This window comes from Chrysochloris asiatica, unplaced genomic scaffold (assembly GCF_000296735.1).
Source record: "Chrysochloris asiatica unplaced genomic scaffold, ChrAsi1.0 scaffold00106, whole genome shotgun sequence".
Taxonomy (NCBI): domain Eukaryota; kingdom Metazoa; phylum Chordata; class Mammalia; order Afrosoricida; family Chrysochloridae; genus Chrysochloris; species Chrysochloris asiatica.
This window is the reverse complement of record NW_006408624.1, coordinates 10,277,242-10,299,216: the sequence shown is the minus strand read 5'-3', so window position 1 is coordinate 10,299,216 and position 21,975 is coordinate 10,277,242. Positions and strand designations below refer to the sequence as shown.

The following is a 21,975-nucleotide window of genomic DNA, read 5'->3' as shown; positions in this document are numbered from 1 at the left end:
AACCTAACCATCTTTCCTTAGAGGATGAGGCTTTGGGGAAACCAAACCCAAGGCTTGTAAACCTAACCATCTTTCCTTAGAGGATGAGGCTTTGGAATAGTTCTATTGTTGCTGTCTTCATTTCTTCACTTTTTGCTTCAGAATTGTCTCCAAGATGAGCAACTCCTCTTTTAATGGTGGAAGTTATGGTGGTGTGCCATCAAGTCGGTTCCGACTCCTAGAGACCTGGTATAGGGTTTCCAAGACAGTAAATCTTTACAGGAACAGAATGCCTAGCCTTGCTCCCGCAGAGCAACTGATAAGACTTGAACTGACAACCTGCGGTTAGCAGCTCAGTGCGTAACCACTATACTACCACGGCTCTTACACTGCCTAATTCATTTGCCTTACTTAATAGCAAAATCAGAACTTAACTGATTTCAAAATCCAAATAACTTTTCCATTCTTTACTGAATGTGTTATACAAAGCCACTAATGACTATAGGAAAAACACCCATTTCCTGGTACTGTGTGTTGGTTTTTCCTGTGGGAATGGTCTATTGCTCTCCTCCTGATCCTGAACTAGGTAGGGGTTCATGGTTGGGAAGAGCCCAGGGTGCCTGGAAGGTCAGATGTGGGGTGTTGGGTGGTAAAAGACAGTAACAGCCAGGGGCTAAGAAGCCAAAGGACATGCTGTCTATAGGACAGTGCAACTGTCCCCTCAAGGGTACTGTGAAGCCTCAGAAAATATGCAAAAAGGGAGCCCAGCCCTAGCCGCAAGCCAGCTGTAGAAGAACCATCTATACTTTGAAGAGCCAGTACATTCCTTCAGGTTGATTTCTTTACATTTCTTAGTATTTACAAGGTCTTTTTGACAATGTAGTACTGTCAGCTGGGATAACAATAAAGGGGCTGTGGCAGGGTAGTGGCCCCAGTGAGGAAAGGGGGATCCTTGTAGAGTTAGTCTTCTTGTCCACACCGACTCGGGCTTGGCCACGTGGCTTGCTTACATGATGATCTTGTCATTTTGGAAACCAACAAGCCAACCACCAGATTGCTAAGAAGCGTGGGCAGAACTAGCAAATGATAAGCCACCGAATGGGAAGAGCATCTTGACGTCCCTGCCTGAATGCAGGGCGGACACACCTCATGGAGCAGTGAGACCACCCACCAGTACAGTAAACACTGGGAAATGCTGACTCACTTCTGTTACACAGTATAGGCAGACCTTGTTTCACTATGCTTCACTTCAGTATGCTTCGCAGATGCTTCATTTTTAACAAATTGAAGGTTTGTGGCAATCTTGCATTGAGCAAGCCTATCAGGTGCCATTTTCTAACAATATGTACTTACTTCATATCTACCATACTTTGGTAATTCTCACAATATTTCTAACATTTTCATAATGCTACTGCACTTTAATAGCCTATCTCACCACTGCCATCAAGTCGATTCTGACTCGTTGTTATTGTTAGGTGCTGTTGTGTTGATTCCAACTCACAGCGACCTCATACTCAGCAGAATGAAACGCTGTCCAGTCCTGCGCTTGAGCTCATTGGTGCTGCCACTGTGTCAATCCATTTCATTGAGGGTCTTCCTCTTTTCCACTGACCCACCACTTTATGAAGTATGATCTCCTTTTCAAGGACTGGTGCCTCCTGATAGCATGTCCAAAGTATGAGAGAGAAGACTCCCCACCCTGGCTTCTAGGGAACATTTTGGCTGTACTTCTTTCAGCACAGATTTGTTTGTGTCCATGATACCTTTGATATTATTCTCTAAGACCATAACTCAAATGTATCAATTCTACAGTCTGCCTTATTCATTGTCCAACTTTCATATGCATGAGTCCATTGACAATACCATGGCTGATGTCAGGCACAGCTTAGTCGTCAAACTGGTTATGTTTTCTCTTGAATACTTTAAAGAGATCTTGTGCGGCAGATCTGCCAAATGTAATACATCGCTTGATTTCTTGGCTGCTGCTTCCCTGAGTGTTGATTGTGGACCCAAGCAAAATGAAGTGTTTGACAACTTCAATTTTTTTTATCCATTTATCATGATGTTAATTATTGGTCCAGTCGTGAGGACTTTTGTTTTCTTACACTGAGGGGCTATCTTTGATCTTCATCAGCATTTTAAGTCTTCTTAGCTTTCAACAAGCAAAGTTCTATCATCTGCATGTCGCAGGTTGCTAATGACTTTTCCTCCAATCCTGATGCCATGTTCTTCATACAATCCAGCTTTTCCAATTAACTGCTCAGCATACAGATTTAACATTGTTTGTTAAGTGCCATCGAGTCAGTTCCGACTCATAGCGACCCAGTATAGGGTTTCCGAGTGGCTACTGAGTTTGAACCACTAACCTTGTGGTTCAAACTGACCTAGTAGTTCTGCCCTTATCCTACAGCACAACACCAGGACTCCACAAACTAAACAAGTATAGTGAAAAGATACAACCCTGCCATATACCTTTCCTGATTTTAAACCATTCAGCTTCTTTGTCTATATACAGGTTCTCAAAAGCACAATTAAGTGTTCTGGAATACCCATTCTTGGCAATGTTATCCATAGTTTGTCATGATCCACACAATCGAAAGTCTTTGCATAGTCTAAAAAGTACAAGGAAACATCTTTCTGGTATTCTCTTTCAACCAAGATCCAGCTAACATCAGCGATGATATCCCTTTCCAGCAGTTCTGCTGGCTTACTGTTACAATCATTTTCTGAATTATTTTCAACAAAATTTCACTTATGTGTGGTACTAATGGTACTGTTCAATGATTTCTGCATTCTGTTGGGTTACCTCTCTTGGGAATGGGCACAAATATGAACCTCTTTCAATCAGTTGGCCAAGTAGCCATTTTCCAAATTTCTTGGCATAGAAATTGGAAGATTTCAATTTGTATTCTGTCAATTCCTCAAGCCTCGTTTTTCACATATGCCTTCAGTGCAGACTGGACTTCTTCCTTCAGTACTAATGGCCCTTGATCATATGCTACCTCTTGAAGTGGTTAAGCACTGACCATGTCTTTTTGGCACAGTGACTCTGTATCTTCTTTTGATGCTTCCTATGTCATTCAATAAGTGCCGTCGAATCATTCCAACTCATAGTGACCCAGTATTGGATTTCGGAGGAGCAGCTGGTGGTCTGAATTTTGCCCATATTCCTTCAATATTACAACCTCAGGCTTGAATTTTGTCTTCAGTTCTTTCAGCTTCAGAAATGCTGAGTGAGTTCATCCTTTTTCGCTTCCTAACTCCAGGTCTTTGCACATTTCATTATAATACTTGACTTTGTCATCTTGAGCTGACCTTTGAACTTTTCTGTTCTGCTCTTTTACCTCCTTTGTATCTTCCATTTGCTTTAGCATCTACACTGGAGAGCAAGTTTCAGAGTCTTTCCTGACATGCAGTTTGGTCTTTTCCTTCTTTCTTGTCTTTTATTGTGATTTGAGTGAAAGTTTACAGGGCAGATCATCAGTTTTACATTCAACAAATCATATACTTTGTTTCATTACAATGATTATTATCCCCCCTTCCCCCTTTTGCTTTCTTTCGTATGATGTTATTGATGTCATCATAACTCTTCTGGTCATTGGTCATTAAAGTCTAACACATCAAATCTGTTCTTTAGGAAGCCTCTAAATTCAGGTAGGATATAATCAAGGTCATATTTTGGCTCTAGTGGACTTTTTAAATTTTCTTCAGTTTCTGCCTGAACTTGCTACTGATGGTCTGTTCCAGGTCTTGTTTAGGCTGATGATATTGAGTTTTTCCACCATCTCTTCCCACAGATATAATCAATTGATTCTGACTCATAGAGACCCTATATAGGATTCCCAAGGTTGCAAATCTTTAGAGTAGCTGAAAGACTCATCTTTCTCCTGCAGAATGGCTAGTGGGTTTGAACTGTTGATCTTATACTTAGCAGTGCAATGCTTATCCTACAGTGCCACCAGGGATCCTAAATAAACAACAAATAGTATAAACACTGTTGTAATTGTTAAGTGCCATTGAGTCGATTCCAACTCATAGCAAACCTGTATAGGGTTTCCAAGGAGTGACTGGTAGGTTTGAACCACTGACCTTGTGGTTAGTAGTGCTGTGCTTACCTTACAATGCCACATCAGAATTGGAAAACTCAAATTTCATGTGACTCGCTGTATTTCAATATTTATTGTGGTGGTTTGAAACCAAAACAGCAGTATCTCCAAGGTATGCTTATAATACACATCTAGGTGGAGTCCTGGTGTGGCACTGTAGGATCAGCACTGGACTTCTAACAGCAAGACTAGCACTTCAAACCCACCAGCTGCTGCTCAGAAGCACGACACAGGACTGCCAGGAGGTGGAACTATCTAGACAGCCCTTAACAACACGAAGCTGAAGAAGTGAAGAATCAGTACTATTGAACATTTTCTATTTGCCAGTGTGCTAAGGACTATTTACATGGACTATTTCACTTAATTTTTACAACCATGGTTTAAAAATATATATAGGTATCATTGTTATCCCCATTTTACAGAGGAGAAAAAAGGAGACCAGAGAAGATAAGGCAGCAGAGAAACTAGAGAACTGGAAATGGAATTACCAGCACACAATTAGATTATGGACACATTGTTAAAAATGTAGTTAATGTCACTAAACAATTTACATGTTGTTGTTGTTAAATGCCGTTGAGTCGGTTCCGACCCACAGTGACCCTGTATAGGGTTTCCAATGAGCAGCTGATGAGCTTGAACCGCCGACCTTGCAGTTCAAACGACTTTGCAGTCCAGTGCATTAACCCAGAGCGCCACATCAGGACTCCAACAATTTATATGGAGATGGTCAAATGAGAACTTAACTTGCTGTGTAAACTTCCACCAAAAATACAAAAAAAAAATTAAGGAAAAAAGGCCCAGAAAAGCATAGTACTTTGCCTAAAATCACCCAATTTATCATCTAAAAACAGGTTCAACAACTCCCTAGGCCAAATTCAGAATAACAAGCCTCACTTAGACCAGTGGTCTCACCAAGCACCAGAGCTCAGTGGCGGTGACCATGGAGAATCCTTCCTGTGCTGTTTGATTTGTGAAGCCATGCAGCCCCCCTGGCTTGCATTCAGTGAGTGAGGCCCTGGGAAATCAGGCCTGTCCTCCCCCTCTGCTCCCAGTGTCCAATGTGTAACAGGCTCGTCGCCTGTTCAGGGAAAATGTGAGCGGGAACTGAAACGTGGTCCAATAATGGTCACAAGTTTTTAAGTGGACACTTACCTTGCCATCCCAGCACATTTCTGGAGAATTCAACCACTGCCAGCTGCATTCCTAAGCACACACCTTTCAAGTGGAGGAGGAAAACAAATCAAACTCCATTGAAAAGGCAGCTCACACGTTTTAACCAGCCTGGCTACAGTGGTCCTATTTTGTCCCAGAACTAAAATCACCATCAAAGCCCCACCATTTCCTTCTACCAACACCTCCTGCTGTTAGGTGTTTGTCGGTACCACATTCCAAAACCTGGGTCTAAGTTGTACACAAGACTGCCGAGTTTTTAAAAATGATCCCTTTTACAGATAGGCAGTGTCTTTTAGCACTTACAAATTCAAGTTATGAAAATCTCTCACTTAGTCCCCACTTAAACTGACCAAGGTGAAAATTACTAAAATGCACAGCGCCAGGCAGCAGCATCCTAAATTACGCTGCCCAACTATGGTTAGCACGTGCCGCACGAGGAGGTTATGAAGTTGGATCTCACCTGAACCATCAAACAGCTGGAGTCCAAAAGTGAACAAGACTTCCTAATATTTCATTCCACCCAAACCTCCAAGGTCTCTACATAGCTCACAAGCTTGTCCATATGAAAGGTTTGAATTTGAGTTTGTTTCCCACAAACAGAATAAAAAAGGCTGAGGTGTTGTCTAGAAGATGGCAGCTCTAGTTGGTTTCAATGACTATGTAGTTGTCACCCAGCACCTTCTCTTGCTCTTTCCTGCTCAGACTGAAGAGTGTGTTGCGTAGCTCCTTACCCAAAAAAGGCTTTCTCTGTTTTCGAGCCCAGCTGATTGCTTGGATTTTCCCTTCCGTTCCTCGAACACCAAACCCTCCTGGAACCAGCACTCCACTGCACAACAGAACAAAGACCATAGCAGCTCCCTCTCCCAGCAGCCCAGCTTGCAGGCCACACCTGCACAGCCGTGACCGCAACACTGGTGCCATGAAGCTACTCTGGATACTCTGCAGCTGGCACTGTGCTATTTAAAGACTGTCTGAGGAGCTGAAGGTAAATGCCAGGAAAGTAGCAAAGCTACAAAACCATGGACTCTTCTTTGTAATATTAGAAACTTATGACAAATGGGAAAAAAATACAGTATACATAATTTTAAAATACAGTATACTGCACAATTTAATATTTGCTTCAGGTACTAATTCTTTCATAATGGTTCATGTGTTTTCATATCAGGGTCACTGTGAGTTTGGGTTCCTTGGTTTACAGTGCTCCCCCCCAGCTTTCTGGCTAGCATTTCTGTGTGTGCTAGAGTAGGAGGGGTCTCTGCACCAGCTCAGTGTGCCAACTGATCAAGTCTCAGGAGTAGCTCTAGAGGCTCTGTAATTTTTAATTGTTTAGTAAAATGGAAATCATTCTTAATTCTTTACTATTATGCCAAAAGCAAACAATTTATGAGCATTTACTTTTATGAAATGGAGTCCTTGTGTGGCACTGTGGGCTAATGTGCTGGACTACAAAGTTAGGTTTGAACCACAATATCGGGAGTTCAAGTTCACCAGCTGCCCCTCAGAAACCCCATACGGGGTCACTATGGGTCAGAACTAACTCGATGGCACTAAACAACAACAACTCATCATACGTTATGGATGAAAACACTCTAGATAAGCCTTTTCAACAGATACTAACACAGTACACCAATAAAATTAGGACATGTTTTTCCCCAGACTTAACTATATTGGTAAATTGTATTTTGTTGTTATGTGTCGTCAAGTCAGTTCCAACTCATAGTGACCCGTTTATAGGGTATACAATGAGAGGCTGGGGGGTTTGAAATGCCAACCTTGCAGTTAGCAGTCCAGTGCTTATCCTACAACACCACACTCATTTAGTATGCAGCCTTTTCAATAATTAGAAATAATTTGAACAAGCAGATAAATTACTACTTGGACTCAAAAGAACAGTACCTTGTTCTTTATAAAACAGAACAGGAAATCAGAGGAAGGAAACAGGGCTTACTGGGCACTGCAGAGCTTCTGCCAGGCTTCGTGGTACCGCACAGGCTCTTCCTGCAAGGTGCTGGGCTCCAGGTCTGTAGAATCTATGTACTGGGAGGGAGAAGCAAGCTCATGACTACAGAGATATATTCTTTCATAATTTTAACACATTACCAATGTTCCATCTTTCTTAATTTTTTTAAAATAATCATTTTAAGTTTAAATCATTATAATTGCAAAATTAAAATTTTTTTAAAACTCTTTCTGATATTTTAATATACAAGCGTTTCCTTCAAATCCATCCTACTCCCAAATGCAGCTCTCTATCTGCTGCACATTTGGGTTTTACTTAAGATCCCATCTCCGCTAAGCCACTGGAATAAGCGACAATCTCCCCACTTCATCTTCCACCTAGACTTCTTTCATTTGTTTCTAATTTTGACAGACAATAAAGTACAAGCTTTTTAAGTGGCCCACCCCCAATCATCCCCCCAAATTGAAGGTACTGTCGCTGTTCTTTCAAAGATGAGGAAACAGAGACAAAACGACGGTGAAGTCACTTGTCCAGGGTCACACAGCTTTAAATGGACTGTCTGGCTCGAGAGCCCACACTGTGAACCTTGCTCAGCACTCTACTGCCCAGTGCAGAGTCCAGGTGGCTGTTGTCCTCACATTCCACAGCTCAGTTGCTACCCAACTACTTTATTGTTGTTAAGTGCCGCTGAGTCGATTAGAAATCATAGCAACCCTGTATAGGGTTTCTGAGGAGCAGATGGTGGGTTTGAACTGCTGATCTTGTGGTGAGCAGTCCAGTGCTGATCCTACAGCACCACCTTTCCAGAGCAGGACATAATAATCAGTGTTGACTGAGTGCCGTCCATGTTCCAGGCACAGGCTGAGTGATTTGACACACATTTCTGAGAAAGCCCACCAGTCCAAGTCTGTGAGATGAATATTAGTATTCCCATCTTACAGATGACTACAATGGTACCAGTACTAGCTAAGAAAGGACCCAGTGCCTCAAAAGAGTGGCGTCAGAATCACGAGGCATCTAGAATGGTTTGCAGACACTGCCTACAACTGTGCAATTGTGCCTCTGGCCCATTTTCATGGTCAAGGTTATTTGGTCCCTGATATTCCAATCCAAGCATTCACTTTGTCTCAGCATCTGCTCTAACCATGTCTCCCCTTCATTCTTTCCTGAATATGCCTTACTATTCTAACAAAGCCAAGAGCCAAACACAAAATCTTCATATTCCTAAAAGGAAATTTTGAGCTCCAAAAACATGAAGCAGATATGCACACAGAATCTACCGGTATGGAGACTGTGTCCCTGTTTGCCGATTGGCTGCACCCACATGGACCCTCCGTACCTTGATTTCCAGTTTGTGGTTGATGGCCAGAGCAGAGTGCTCCAGAGCCTTAATGACAGAAGCATATGAGTCGGAGAACTTGGTGTATTTGCCTACAAGGGCAATGGAGCATGTCTCCAGCAAGCGATCATATCTACAAAACAAAGGTTAAGAAACATTCACTTACTTAGAACAGAACATACACAATCCCATGAGCTCAAACTTGCTTTTTAAGAAGAAAGCATGTTGAGAAGAATATAATGGGAATGGAAATTAACTAAGTTCTATGCATAGACCAATACACAAAAAACAATTTTAGATCAAGATGGTATGGTTTTCGGGAAAGTATATCCCAGAAACTGTTTTAAAGAGACTGGTTTAAAATCTCACACAACCTGGATGAAAATCTTAAAGATTGAAAAAATTAAGACATGAATGGACAATTCACAAGAGTCAAGGTGATTATACTATAGAATGGTCAGCTATTCAAGGTCAAAAGGACATTTACCAAAGGACAAAGTTCAGACGGATAGAGATAGCAGAAGGAATGGAAAACCAGGAACACAGAGAGGAAGTAGGTAAGTGGTGTTATATGGAGGGGACTGCACTCACTGAGATGAAATGAAGGGTATGATCTGGTGAATGTAAAACTGATGATAAGCTCTGTAAGTCTTCACTCAATTCACAATAAGAAGTTTTTTAAAAAAAAGTTAAGTGTGATTAGTAGACCAACCAATATAAAGAAAATTATTTAGCCCAGCTAGCGGCATAGTGGGTTACGAGTTGGACTGCTAACTACAAGGGTAGCAGCAGTTCAAATCTACCAGCCGCTCCTCGGGAGAAAGATGAGGCTTTCTGCTCCCATAAAGATTTACAGCCTCGGAACTAATTCTGTGGCACATCACTACCACCTGCTGGGTCTGGGGAAGAGAAGGTGGGAGAAGATTCAGCTGTGGATGATAGTTCATTGTAATTGTAAAAACTTGAAACTCTAGCATAGGTATAGAATGAACCATCTCAGAAGCAAGAGGGGGGAATGTCACTACCATCAAATAACAGCCAGGAGTGGAGTATGTCATTTGGACCCCAAGATCCATTGAACCTCCTGGACCCAGGGACAGAAAGCTGTGACACTTGAGGAGTGGCAGAGCAGCAGCAGAACCAAGAACCAGAACATGAGACAGAGCCGTGGGCTTCCCTGCCCATGGAGCAAGTACAGCTGAGGTACCTCCAGGCACTCGAGTGTGGGAGCTAAGCTTGCTGACCCAGGAACTAGAGCCGAGTGCCTTCAGGCTGAGGTCTGTCTTGTGGTCTGCACAAGATCAGCAGCTAACTGGAACAGCTGTGCTTGAACATGCCTGACCCCGAATTATAACTTAACTTGGCTCCTGAACTCCAGAACCGTGAGTAGGCTGTCTGAGTGGTGTGTGGCCAGTGTAATGAATTATCAAACCCAACAGAAAAGCAGAGAGTGCTATGGGAGGACTGGTTGGTGCCACATTTATTTTTACAAACAAAAATATCAAAATGCGAAGCTATTGCTTCTCAACATATCCTCCATCTAACTCTACACACTCTGAATGCCGTGTTTTCTCACTTCTTTAACCTTCCCCTGGTGTGGCACAGCAGGATAAGCATTGGACTGCTATCAGTAAAGTTGGCAGTTCAAATCTACAAGCTGCTCCTTGGAAACCAACTCTCTACAGGGTCACTATGAGTCAGAACCGACTAGATAGCACTTAACAAAAATAAACTTTCCCAAAGAATTTTGTACTCTTAGATATACAAACTGTCAAAACAGCATTATTGGCATCCTCTATGAGCTTGCTGAAAGTGAAGAGGGCTTAAAATATTTACTGATGAAGATCTTGGCATCCTCTATGAGCTTGCTGAAAGTGAAGAGGACTTAAAATATTTACTGATGAAGATCAAAGAGCACAGCCTTTGGTATGGATTGCATCTCAATGTAAAGAAAACAGTCCTCACCACTGGACCCATAAATGACATTCTTCTCAACGGAGAAAAAGACTGAAGTTGTCAAGGACTTCATTCTTCTTGAATCAACTATCAACACTCATGGAAGCAGCAGTCAAAAACATCAAACGCTGTATTGCATTAGGCAAATCTGCTGCACAAGACCTTTTGAAAGTGTTCAAGAGCAAAGATGTCAGCTTGAGGACTAAGGTGCGTCTGACCCAAGCCATGGTATTTTCAATAACCTCATATGCATGAGAAAGCTGGACAGTGAATAAGGAAGACCGTAGAAGAATTGATGCCTTTGAGTTATGGTGTGGAGAATACTAATAGTGCCATGGACTGCCAAACGAACCAATAGATCTGTTTTGGAAGAAGTGCAGACAGTGCTCCTTGGAGGCCAGGATGGCCAAACTTCGTCTCTCATACTTTGGACACATTGTCCGGAGAGAACAGTCACTGGAGAAGGACACCATGTTTGGTAAGGTGGAGGGTCAGAGAAAAAGAGGAAGATCCCCAACGAGATGGACTGGCAAAGTGGCAGCATCGAGGGACTCAAGTGTGGCAACAGTAGTGAGGCTGGCTCAGGATCGGGCAGTGTTTAGTTCTGCTGTGCATACGGTTGCCTAGAGTCGGTAGCGACTCAATGGCACCTAACAACTATGGGCTCAAATCATGTTCCTTAGGTTTGAGAATAGTGTAAGGTTTCCCAGTGTAATTCTTACAGTGTGGCTCTTGTTACTACCCTCGAAGAATGAGCAGGTGAATTGTGATGGAAGAAAAATTCTCAGTGCAACTTTTCCTGGCCAATGCAGTTTTCAATTTTCTTAAAACTTCTTTACAAGAAGCCCCCATGATTGTCCTGCGTCCTTTGAAAAAATCTACCAAGATCACCATAACCTTCAGGCACGATCTCAGCAGATCCCCCTTGGAAGGCACTGGTTTGCCTGGACTTCTCTTTGAAGATACCGTAAGGAGGCTACGTGTTATTACTGAGAGAATGTGCCTGTAGCCATCTACTGATCACAAAGACGTTTAAACGTGTTTTGTTTGGAACCATCCTGTGCATGCGTGAACTGGAACCCTAGTAGCAATACTATGACTTCTTGTACACATCAAGGAGCAGAGACTGATCAGGAAACAGGTCAACGCAACGGAAGGTGTGCTCCATCCCCAATTGCTTACTATCATGTCACAGTGATTTTGCAGGTCACCCACAGTCTCAAACAGTGTGAAAGTCGTGGACATGGGTGACTAGGTGACATGAGGGTGCTACAGAGCTTTCAGAGAGCAAAGTGAGGAGTGGGTTCAGTCCTTGAAGGAGTGCGTTGTGGCCACAATAGTAAGAGAAGGGAGGCCCTGGGTGGTGCCACTGGTTCAAGTGCTCATTGCCAACTGAAAGATGGGGGGGAATTGTGTGCCATGGAATTGGTTCTGACTCATAGCAACCCTGGAGAGGGTTTCTCAGGCTGTAAATCTTTCTCCCATGGAACAAGTGGTAGATACGAACTGGTGACCTTGTGGGTAGCAAGCCCACCTCGTAACCCACTATGCTACTAGAGCTCCTTAACTGAAAGGTAGGCAGTTCAAATATACCCAGAAGAAAAACCCGACAATCTGTTGAAAAAAATATTTAGCCACTGAAAACCCTACATAGCACGGTTGTACTCTGACACACGTAGAGATCAACAGTAACCGGTTTGTTTGTTAGTATGAGAAGTCTGGACACCTTTGCTGATCCCATCCCTCTGGTGTGGGTGTGCAGCATGTTCCCAAAACACACCAAGTGCTTCAGCATGGGCAGCCAGGGACAAAGCCTACTCATTTGGGGCTTCAGTATGTGTAGCCCTTTGCACTGCGACACACCTGCCTGGATTGATTTTCTAGCTGATGAGACACAAGTGTGATAGACGTGGAAGTAATGTGGATTTGCAGCCTGGAGACCTGGGACCTAGCCCCTCTCTATGAAGGGATTCGCTCATCCACAAAGCAACTGCATGACAACTAACAGTCCTTCTTAACAATCTTACATGTCTTGCCATTAAGACATTTTCAACATGCACTCACCACAGAAACAGTACAGTGCAGCTACAGTGCAACAGCACCGAGGTGAACTCCCTGTGGCCTCGTGCGAGAAAAGGCTCATCCCACCCCCACCCCGCTCCTCAAGGAGGCACACCTGTCAGCCATCTCTTTCCACTTCATCAGCATCTTTGGTGGCTGCCTCTCAATTGGAAGGTTGAGTCTTCGAAGAAAATAATCTACAACCCCTTGTTCTTCTAACAGCAAGGGGACTCGGTAGATGGAAGAGACATCGTGGACACAGATGACCTGTTGGGGAAAAAAAAAAAGACTATTAAGTGAAAACAAACAAAAACTAGCTAGACTTATAGCTTCCTACTGGCTGAATGTCCTTGGGAAAATATCTGTTCTCAATTTGAAAACAGAAAAAAGACCAATTTCTAGAAAAACATAAATGACAAAGACCAACTCAAAAAGAATACAAAATTAGTGGTTTCTCTATTATGAACATGGATTTAAAAAACAAAAACAAACCCCTTTTAAAAACTCACAAACCAAACCACAAATGTAGTATTTAAAAAATAAAGTCATGCCTAAGTAGCTATTTGTCCCAAGAATGAACCGATGGCTTAACATGGGCACAATGGTTCTCAGAATTGGCTAATCATGAGATTCACTTGGGGAACCAATCAAACTTCAAACAAACATCCTGCATCCCAGGCTGCTTAACTCCGAACCCCTGGGGAAGGAAGCAGACACTAACAGTACAATGGGACTGCAAAAAGTCCATGGAACAATTCCACTATCTTTCAATTCCATTTTATTATTATTTTTATCCATGAACTCTTTGAAGCCCCCGTGTATTTTTTAAAATCTCACCAAATGACTCCAATATGCAGCCAAGTTAGAGAACAACTTGCTAAGGACGCCCCTAAAATGATGTTATAAACCCTCGTCCTTATACCTGTAATCCCTTTGGGGACTAGGGACTTACATTAATGAGGTCAAGTGAGTGTAGCTCACTTTTTGATATGAAAGAGCAGAATAAGCACGGAAGCACAAAAGAGAAAAACTGTGCCAGGTGGAGACCACCCAGGATCCCAGGAACCAAAGCTGGGAGACAAGGATTTCTCCTCAGAGCAGATAGCAAGAGCTTTCTTCTAGAGCTGACACCTTCAAATTCAGATGTCTAGTTTCCTAAATTGTGAGAAAATAAATTTCTACTCATTAAAACCATCCATTTGTGGTATTTGTTATTGTTGCTGTTGTTAAGTGCCGTCAAGCCGGTTCCAACTCAGCAACCCTGTATAGGGTTTCCAAGGAGCGCGGCTGGTGAGCTTGAACAGTCGACCTTGTGGTTCAGCGCATTAACCCATAGCGCCACACCAGGACTCCATTTCTGTTATAGCAGCATTAATAAACTAGGATACCACTTCATTAGGACAGTGGCCAGTGTAATTCAAATATCTAATCAAACAGTCTCAAAATTCCATGACCTTAACGTCTCTTCTGCTGTCCTTCAGCGAAACCTGACCAACACCACCATCTCAACTTGTCATCCTCTAGAATTCCCATACTACTTAGATGTATAGTCCAGGTTCTAACATTTTGGATTTCCTGTACCACAGGTCCCTTCCAATAATAGAGTTAACCAAATGACTGATATATGTTTGAGAGCCTACACCACTCTACACAACTGGCACTAAGTACACAAAATTGATACGGTAGTCTTTGCCCTGAAGCAGCTAACAGTCTACTAGGGGACACAAACACAGACACATTAATGCATTTTGTTATGTGCCGTGGAGTCAGTGCCGATTCACAGTGACCCTGCACAGGGGTTCCGAGGCTGCAAATGTTTATGGGAGCAGATAGCCTCATCTTTCTCCTGCAGAACAGCTGGTAGTTTTGAACTGCCAACCTTGAGGTTAGCAGCCCGATTCGTAACCACTACGCTACCAGAGCTCCTTACATTAATACATTAAGCGGCAGTAATGATTAGGTTGGTCCCTGGGTGATGAAAATGGTTAAGCACTCAGCTATGAACACAAAGGCTGGGGATTTGAATCCACCCAGAGATGACTTGAAAGAAAGGCCTATAGATCTACTCCATAGAGCACAGTTCTACCCTGACACACACAGGTTCACCACAAGTCACGATCAACTCCACTGATAATGGTTAAGATCAGTAGTAAGCTCATCACCTGCATGGAAGAGACATGCATGGAACCTAGAGAAACAAGTGATTAACCCTGAGGTTTGAAAATGAAGAAGTTTGGCAAGCAAAGCTTTTCTGAAAATGCCACGTCCTAGCTGGCATTCATACTCTGAAGGATGACAATGAAAGAGACTGTCAGACCAACAGGGAGAAGGGGAGCTGGTTTCTCACAGAAATTAACAAGTACAAAAGCCCAGAACTAGAAAGAGTGTGCGGCATCAAGGTAAACAGGAAGCAAGGAGAAGGTAGGAGAGGTAAAGGTATGTTTGGGGAACCATAAGAGGTAAGAAAACAATGAATCAGAAAAACAAAGGGCCTCAGTTCTTCTAGTAACAGTTCCACAATCTCAAAGTGCAAAATAACAAGCCTCATGAAGCTGGTTACCACACTTCAAGAGAATTAGAAAAAACACAGATATACCTGGAGATCCAATTGCTACTTACCTGTTCAGGTTCAACATGGCAAAACATGGATATTTTCTCTTTCACTGCTGTGTCAAGAGGATTTGAGCACCTACACACAACCTAGCAGGTAAAGAAAACAAGTCAGTTTAGGTAGAAAGAGGTGACGCAGTTCTGTTTTATTCCTGAATAAAATTAAAACAGATATCAGGCCGCTATGGTGGATTAAAATGTTAATGAGCACAACATCAGTAAACCATGAACAGATATTGCCTATTTTTAGAACTTAGATTCTTAAACCTCTACTCCCAAGAGAATGGCTGTACATTAAGCAGACAGATTAATGAACCTAACTAGGGTTTCCCTCAGGCATTACTGTTCTTGAGTAGGAAGGAAAAGGAGATTAAATGAACAAATGAGAGGAGGAATACAAGCCCTCACACATGCCAGTTAAGGAACTCTTGTAAAATAAGAGCCCCAATTCAAAGCACTAGCTTTATCTCCACCATCAATTATAATCAAAAGTATGCCAAGAAAACAAGTCCTAGAGAGGAGTGATTTGAGTTAGACATACAAGATCAACCAGGTAGTCAGGAAATCTTACCAGATCTGGGGAAAGCCCAAGCCCTCTAAGTTCCCGAACACTGTTCTGAGTTGGTTTAGTCTTCTGTTCCCCTGTTGAACTTGGCTATTTTACAAAAGGAAAAAGAAAAAAAGAATTTCTCTATAATAAACAATTTTCAAGTATGACTTGTCCCTGAATGTTTTTTAAACCTGGAAAAAGATAATCTGACCATTTATAAAATTTATGCTTAATTTTTGTCAATGTTACACATGCATATATTTTAAAGTCAAAGAATTCTGTTTGCTTTAAATAATGGTGACAAGTTTTCACCTATATCCCCTCCCACTTTCCAAACCCCAGAGGCAACCACTCTGCATCTCTTAAACTGATCCTTCTGGCATGCTTTATTGCTACTTCTTGATATCTAGTCTGCGCTAATTTCTAAACAAGGAAGCCTTTTTACCTCCCTGGATTCAGCTGCCATACGCCTGCTACATCAGTTTCTATTTATCCATCTGCTTTCCAGCTTCCTAACTTCTGTTACTGTTGAGTCCTCTCACATTCTACTTATCTTTGTAAATTGCTATCATTAAAAAATATATATATATATCCCTCTAGTTATGAGATTTTGCCATGTGGAAAAGACAAGTGCACACGTTCAAACCTGAATTACAATTCTTTAATTCACAAAACGTTTTCTTCCCAGCTTCCTGCACCACAAATATTTTTTAAATATATGAGATAAAGAGAAAAATTTATCCTTTTCTCTTTTCTGTTCATTCCTCTCAAAGAGAAACTTTGGATGTCTTACCTGAGGAACTAGACTGACATGAATATTGCAAAAGTTCTCTCTTTTGACTTTGAATTGGAATTGACGAAAAGCCTCAATAAACGGCATGCTTTCTATATCTCCCACTGTTCCACCAAGCTAGAAGAAGAAAGTTATTTTAGAGGTTAGTATTCATCCTTCCTCTGATGGGTTCATTATCTAACAACTGGCTCTCGTTCATCTCAATCCAGTATCAAGAAAACAGTATATAACCTCAAACAATTTGGCCCTGTATGGCGCTGTGGATTAATGGGCTGGACTGCAAAGTCTGTTTGAACCACAAGGTCGACAGTTCAACCAGCCGCCCCTCGGAAACCCTAACACAGGGTTGCCATGGGTCGGAATCAACTCAATAGCAATTAACAACAACGTTAGTTAGGACTCCTAATGTGGTGCTGTAAGCTCAACGCTGGACTGCGAACCCCAAAATCAGCAGTTCAAACCCACCAGCTGCTTCTCAGAAATTCTATACAGGGTTCCTATGAGTTGGAATTGACTCAACGGCACTTAACAACAACATTAATTAACAACAATCAGACACTTCCTTATGCTAAAACATTACCTTTTGGGGCAAGTTCACTGTTCCAAACAGTTATTAATGGATTGTTCCATATTAATTCAAATGAAAGGTCAAGTAAGTGAGGTACTTTCGAAAGTCCATCTTATGGGAGTCAAAACCAAAAAAGCCTAATTTTTTTTCTCCTTAGTTAACTAAGATCAATTATAAAATGGCTAGACTGTTTGAATCTCCCATCTTTGAAAGAACATTGTAATTCAATACCCTGAATAGGCATTATGGGCACACAGAAATTGAAACTCAATGAAGGCCACTCAGCGATAACTATTCCTGTCAGAAAGCCAAAGGTCTGTGGACGTTCTCAAGAGGGAGATGATATATGTCACACCACCCTTATTGGTACAATCAGTACCAAGTGAATCTATAAATGCTGAAAGAGGAGAATCACGTGGATGAAGTATGCTTTCCACTGTGTGACCATCCCCCGTCACAATGACCAGACCTGCCACATTGCACCTGAATTCATGGCCGAGACAGGAGACCAAAGGAAATTGCCTTATGGCTGTTGAAGGGTAAACTAAGGAGATGAATATGTGTACTTCTTCATGTAGGCAGGAATCGGGGAGCTTAGAAAAGACGTATACTAACCTCGATAACACACACTTGGGGTTCCAGGCCATCTTCATCCACAGGTATTAATGCCTGTCTCATTACCCACTCCTGGATTGCATCCGTGATGTGAGGGACAACTACAAAAGAGCAAAGAAATGTGTCACCTACACTTTTCCTTCAGCACTGACTTTAAACAAAGGGTCTGGCAGATACAACTTGTGTCAGACTGCCATACTCTTTGTCCTGGTAAGGTAGCAGGGGGATCACATTTTAAATAGCCACAACAAATCATAGGCCTCATGTTCCCTGTTGCTTCCATTCCAGATTTCTAAGTTGTTGCTGGGAGCACTGTAAGAGAGCGAAGCCAAGCATGGCACCCAGAGCCACAGCAGGGCATCTGGCCCTCTGTATTTGCAGAGTACACCCATACTGCTTACAGCCAAGGCTGACGGGGTAAACAACACGCCTGAACGATTTCCCAGGCACAAGAGGCTACTAGGACCCTGTTCCATCACGTTTCCAGTTCCACAGGTACAGGATGGCAAAGGGGCTGGGAGCAGAGCACCTGGCATCAGAATGTCTGCATTCCAACCTCAATTAATAGCTCCACATAACATAAAGCAGAGGAAATTTTATGAGATAACAGTCTAGCATGGAAGTGCTTTACAAGTGTGGGTGATTGTGAAAGAAAAACTTTATAAAAATCATAGCTGCAGGGCTCAGACTGCAAGCGATGATGCAGAGATGAGAATTTAACTTGTAACGTGTGGAACCAGCAGAGCCACCGATCTACTCCACGTACAAGAGCCAAAGCCAAATTTACCACACTGCCCGTCTTTCAACTCTTTAATGGCTTCCGACGGCTCAAAGGAAAATCCAAACTCCTTGCCCCACAGGAAACCTGACTGCAGACCACCACACCAATCTCTCCCACACCCCCACAGTCACCCGTGCCTCAATTACCCTTTTTAGGCTTGGGCCCCTCCCTTCTGCTCTTCACTTGCTGGCCGCTCAGCTCAAATCCTCTACTTGGTGGCTTCCCTGACCATCTGTCCACAGTGGCTCTCCGCAGTCACTCACTCTACTCTCTCCTCACCCTATTTCAGCTACTGGCAGGCACTGCACTAGTTTGTATCTGTTTGTTTGTTGCCACCCCCTAAGCAGCCTCTTAGTGGCTTGGACTGCAGTGGTTTTGTCCATCAGGTATCCCCAGCACTACCAAGGGTCTAACCATGTGAGCTTTCAATACATGTGTGGTGAATGAATGAGTGAATAAATGAATACACTACAGGCCAAGAGCACCAAGCTACATGAGCACAATCATTATAATTCCTAGCTGGTCCCTTTCTGGGTGTCAGGAACTTGTGTTAGGTAGTCAGCAACAAAGAAGGGAGTCTCAAGTCACGTTAGGTATGGTCTGTCTCAGCAGGAAACAAGCCAAACTCAGCAGTGAGGAATTTCTGAAAAAAGGGGTGGGGGAGAGAGGAGACTGTTTGCAAGAGGAAATGAACTTAGTTAAGGGGGGAGGGGAAGAGAGGAGGCTCTAAGAAGAAATAGTTAGTTAATAATAAGCTAAAACTTGAAAGACAAGACTGAAGGGAACCATATATGGACCAATTCCCTAGACTGGCTACTCGGGCACTGGAACCAGGAGCACAGCCCACTCCCCTGACAAAGGGGAATGTATAGAAGAAGCCAAATTGTACTCAGGGCTCCACCTCCTCTTCGTTTGCAAGGTCCCTTCAGTCCCTACTTCTCTGTACAAACTTCTGTGCTAATAAAGCAATCTTTCATTTCTCTAAGCCTCTTGTCTGTCTAACTTCTTTTGCACTGGGTAAGTATGTTACGCCTTCCCAATTCTTTGGAAGGACTACAACAGCACTGTTCCAGGGTCTAAAATTCAACCGTGACACTCGGGGAACACCTTCCGGACTTGGCTCCTACCAACCCAGGGAGGTAGGTACTGTTACTGTCTCTGTTTTACAGAAAAGGGCACCAGATCCCTGCCTATGTTCATGTTCATAAAGCTGGTAAGTGACAGAGCTAAAATGCAAACATACCCAATTTGCCAAAATCTGGCCAGGGCAGCTTCAGGACAAAGTCAGCTGCCCATATGACCCTCACAGCTTTCAGTCTAGTAAAGTCTAAGCCAAGAGATTTACTCCCATAACTCAGTCACTTTTCAGCAAACCTCAACATCTGGACTTATCCGACAATACTGGACTAACAGTTTTCCAACCTCACCTTTTCAAAAGCAGAACACTTTTCTCAAATGAACACTGACTGTGTAAAACTCCAACTACAGCAAACAGATGCAAGCTCAGGAGGCCTAGAGACCACCTGCTCAGACACCACCTCCCACCCACCCCAGGAGGCACCAATGAACAGTCTGAAAACCACAGCCATAATGGTGTGTTTCCTCATCACCAGCTAAACACAGGCAATCCCAGATACACAGCACACACCCCACCTGGGTCAGTGCTCTAATCTAGCTGTCTGCATCATTTCACACTCCTCACAACAGCTCTAGGACTCAAAGCAGGCCACCGGGGCGGGGCGGGGCGGGGCGGGGCGGGGCTGATGCCGTTCAAGGACAGCCATGGGAATTCCCTAATAATACAATACATTGACACTTCCAGGATGAAATTACATGAAAAGTAAATGCTCATACTGAGAAGAAACTAAGCATCATAAAGGTAAATCTAACATTACCTTGGACAGTTTTCCCCAAATAATCTCCTTTGCGCTCCTTGTTAATAACATGCTGGTAGATCTTTCCAGTGGTCAGATTATTGTCCTTGGTGAGGCGGATATCCAGGAAGCGCTCATAGTTACCCAAATCAAGGTCGACTTCTCCACCATCATCCAGCACAAACACTTCCCCTGCAGTGCAGAGTGAAAATGTTTAGGTCTGTGAAAGATACATACACCACGGCACAACTGTATAAATACTTGAAGAGAACAAAGTCTATATTTCTCCAAGAAATGTAGTTCCAGAAAACGAAATGTGCAGAAAAGAACACAAAATTATGATCATTCTCCAAAAGGTGAAGTCACACTTCCAGCCTGTCCACCAACTTACTCTAAATCAGAAAGTTAAAAACAGCATGGGATAAAGAAAGAACATCACTGCCTAGAAGGCTGTGGATATATGGAACTTCACAGCAGGAAACTTTGCATGTGCTACTTAACAGAAAAGGCATTTACAAAATAGTCTCCTAATTGAGTAAATAAGGCTTACAATGTGATAAAATGTATGACTTGATTCAAAATTTATGTAAGATATATGAGAGGCCTTCAAAAAGTTTGTGGAACAATTCCATGACCTTTTCATTCCATTTTTCCATGAACTCTCTGAAGCCCCCTCAGACATAATAAGGTCATACTGATTATGAATCAGCTTCTGGGTTACACTTTAATCCTAAACACAGTTGTGAAACTGAATATTTAACATTCATTCCTTGAAGCTTCATTCTGGAAATTTTTCGCAAAGTGGTTCATTCCTATACCACAACAAGAGACAGGCTTAAAAATGGGAAAAGGACTTAATTCATATATTCCCTTTCAAAGAAATAGCTCAACTATAGCTCAGAAATTTTGTATTAAATATCACTCCAGTCTGTGTATCTTTCCTGACAGTATTTGTTACGTAAAGATTTTATTCTCATGACACTTAGGCATCTATTTCCCCCGTCCCCGACAAGTCTTTGCTTGCTTCTCTGTGCCAAATCTGCTCATTTTAGTTTTCAAAGGTAATTGGCCAAAGGTAACCCTACACTGATAGGGCCTCATCAGATAACTTTATTCCCCTATGGGTTTACCGTCACAAGTATGGAGGTTAGGAATCACACAGATTTCCAGGCACAATTCAGTCCATAAGAGGGTCTGAGACAAAGGTCATATACCACACAGTTAATAGGGACTCAGTATTAACAAAATTTAGCCTCTGGTTAAATACCTCTGCTGGTGGGAACTCACAACTTCTTGAAATTAGCCACCTCACTCTTGAGGAACATTTGATAATACTTTCTTATTTTGGGTCAAAATCTACTCCCCTACAACTTCAATCCACCAAGCCTATTTCTAATGATTGGGACCACAAAAAATAAACAATCTTTCTTCTCAAATATCTGAAAGTTATTATGTCCCCAGATTTCTTCAAGAGAACTGACAAACTTTTATGCCAACTCCCAGATGATAATTTCTACTGCTTCCTCTGTCCAGGTGAGAAAACGTCATTCTGCTATAGCTAGGAAGGAACCTTATTAGAAAGCAGGAAGTGGAAGTTATGTCATGCAAAA

General features: G+C 42.5%; 1 protein-coding gene across 1 annotated transcript in view; it reads right to left on the bottom strand.

Annotated features, from left to right (window-relative positions):
• The window catches only part of CTPS1 (CTP synthase 1), a 35,515-nt gene that overhangs the window by 6,359 nt on the left and 7,181 nt on the right, over positions 1–21,975 (bottom strand). The window contains exons 3-12 of the mRNA XM_006867600.1: positions 20,387–20,557; positions 17,711–17,811; positions 16,528–16,644; positions 15,756–15,839; positions 15,194–15,274; positions 12,690–12,841; positions 8,558–8,690; positions 7,207–7,295; positions 5,990–6,084; positions 5,238–5,300 (exon numbers count right to left, since the gene is read on the bottom strand). Of these exons, the coding sequence (XP_006867662.1) occupies positions 5,238–5,300; positions 5,990–6,084; positions 7,207–7,295; positions 8,558–8,690; positions 12,690–12,841; positions 15,194–15,274; positions 15,756–15,839; positions 16,528–16,644; positions 17,711–17,811; positions 20,387–20,557 (1,086 nt within the window). The remainder of the gene's footprint in view (positions 1–5,237; positions 5,301–5,989; positions 6,085–7,206; positions 7,296–8,557; positions 8,691–12,689; positions 12,842–15,193; positions 15,275–15,755; positions 15,840–16,527; positions 16,645–17,710; positions 17,812–20,386; positions 20,558–21,975) is intronic.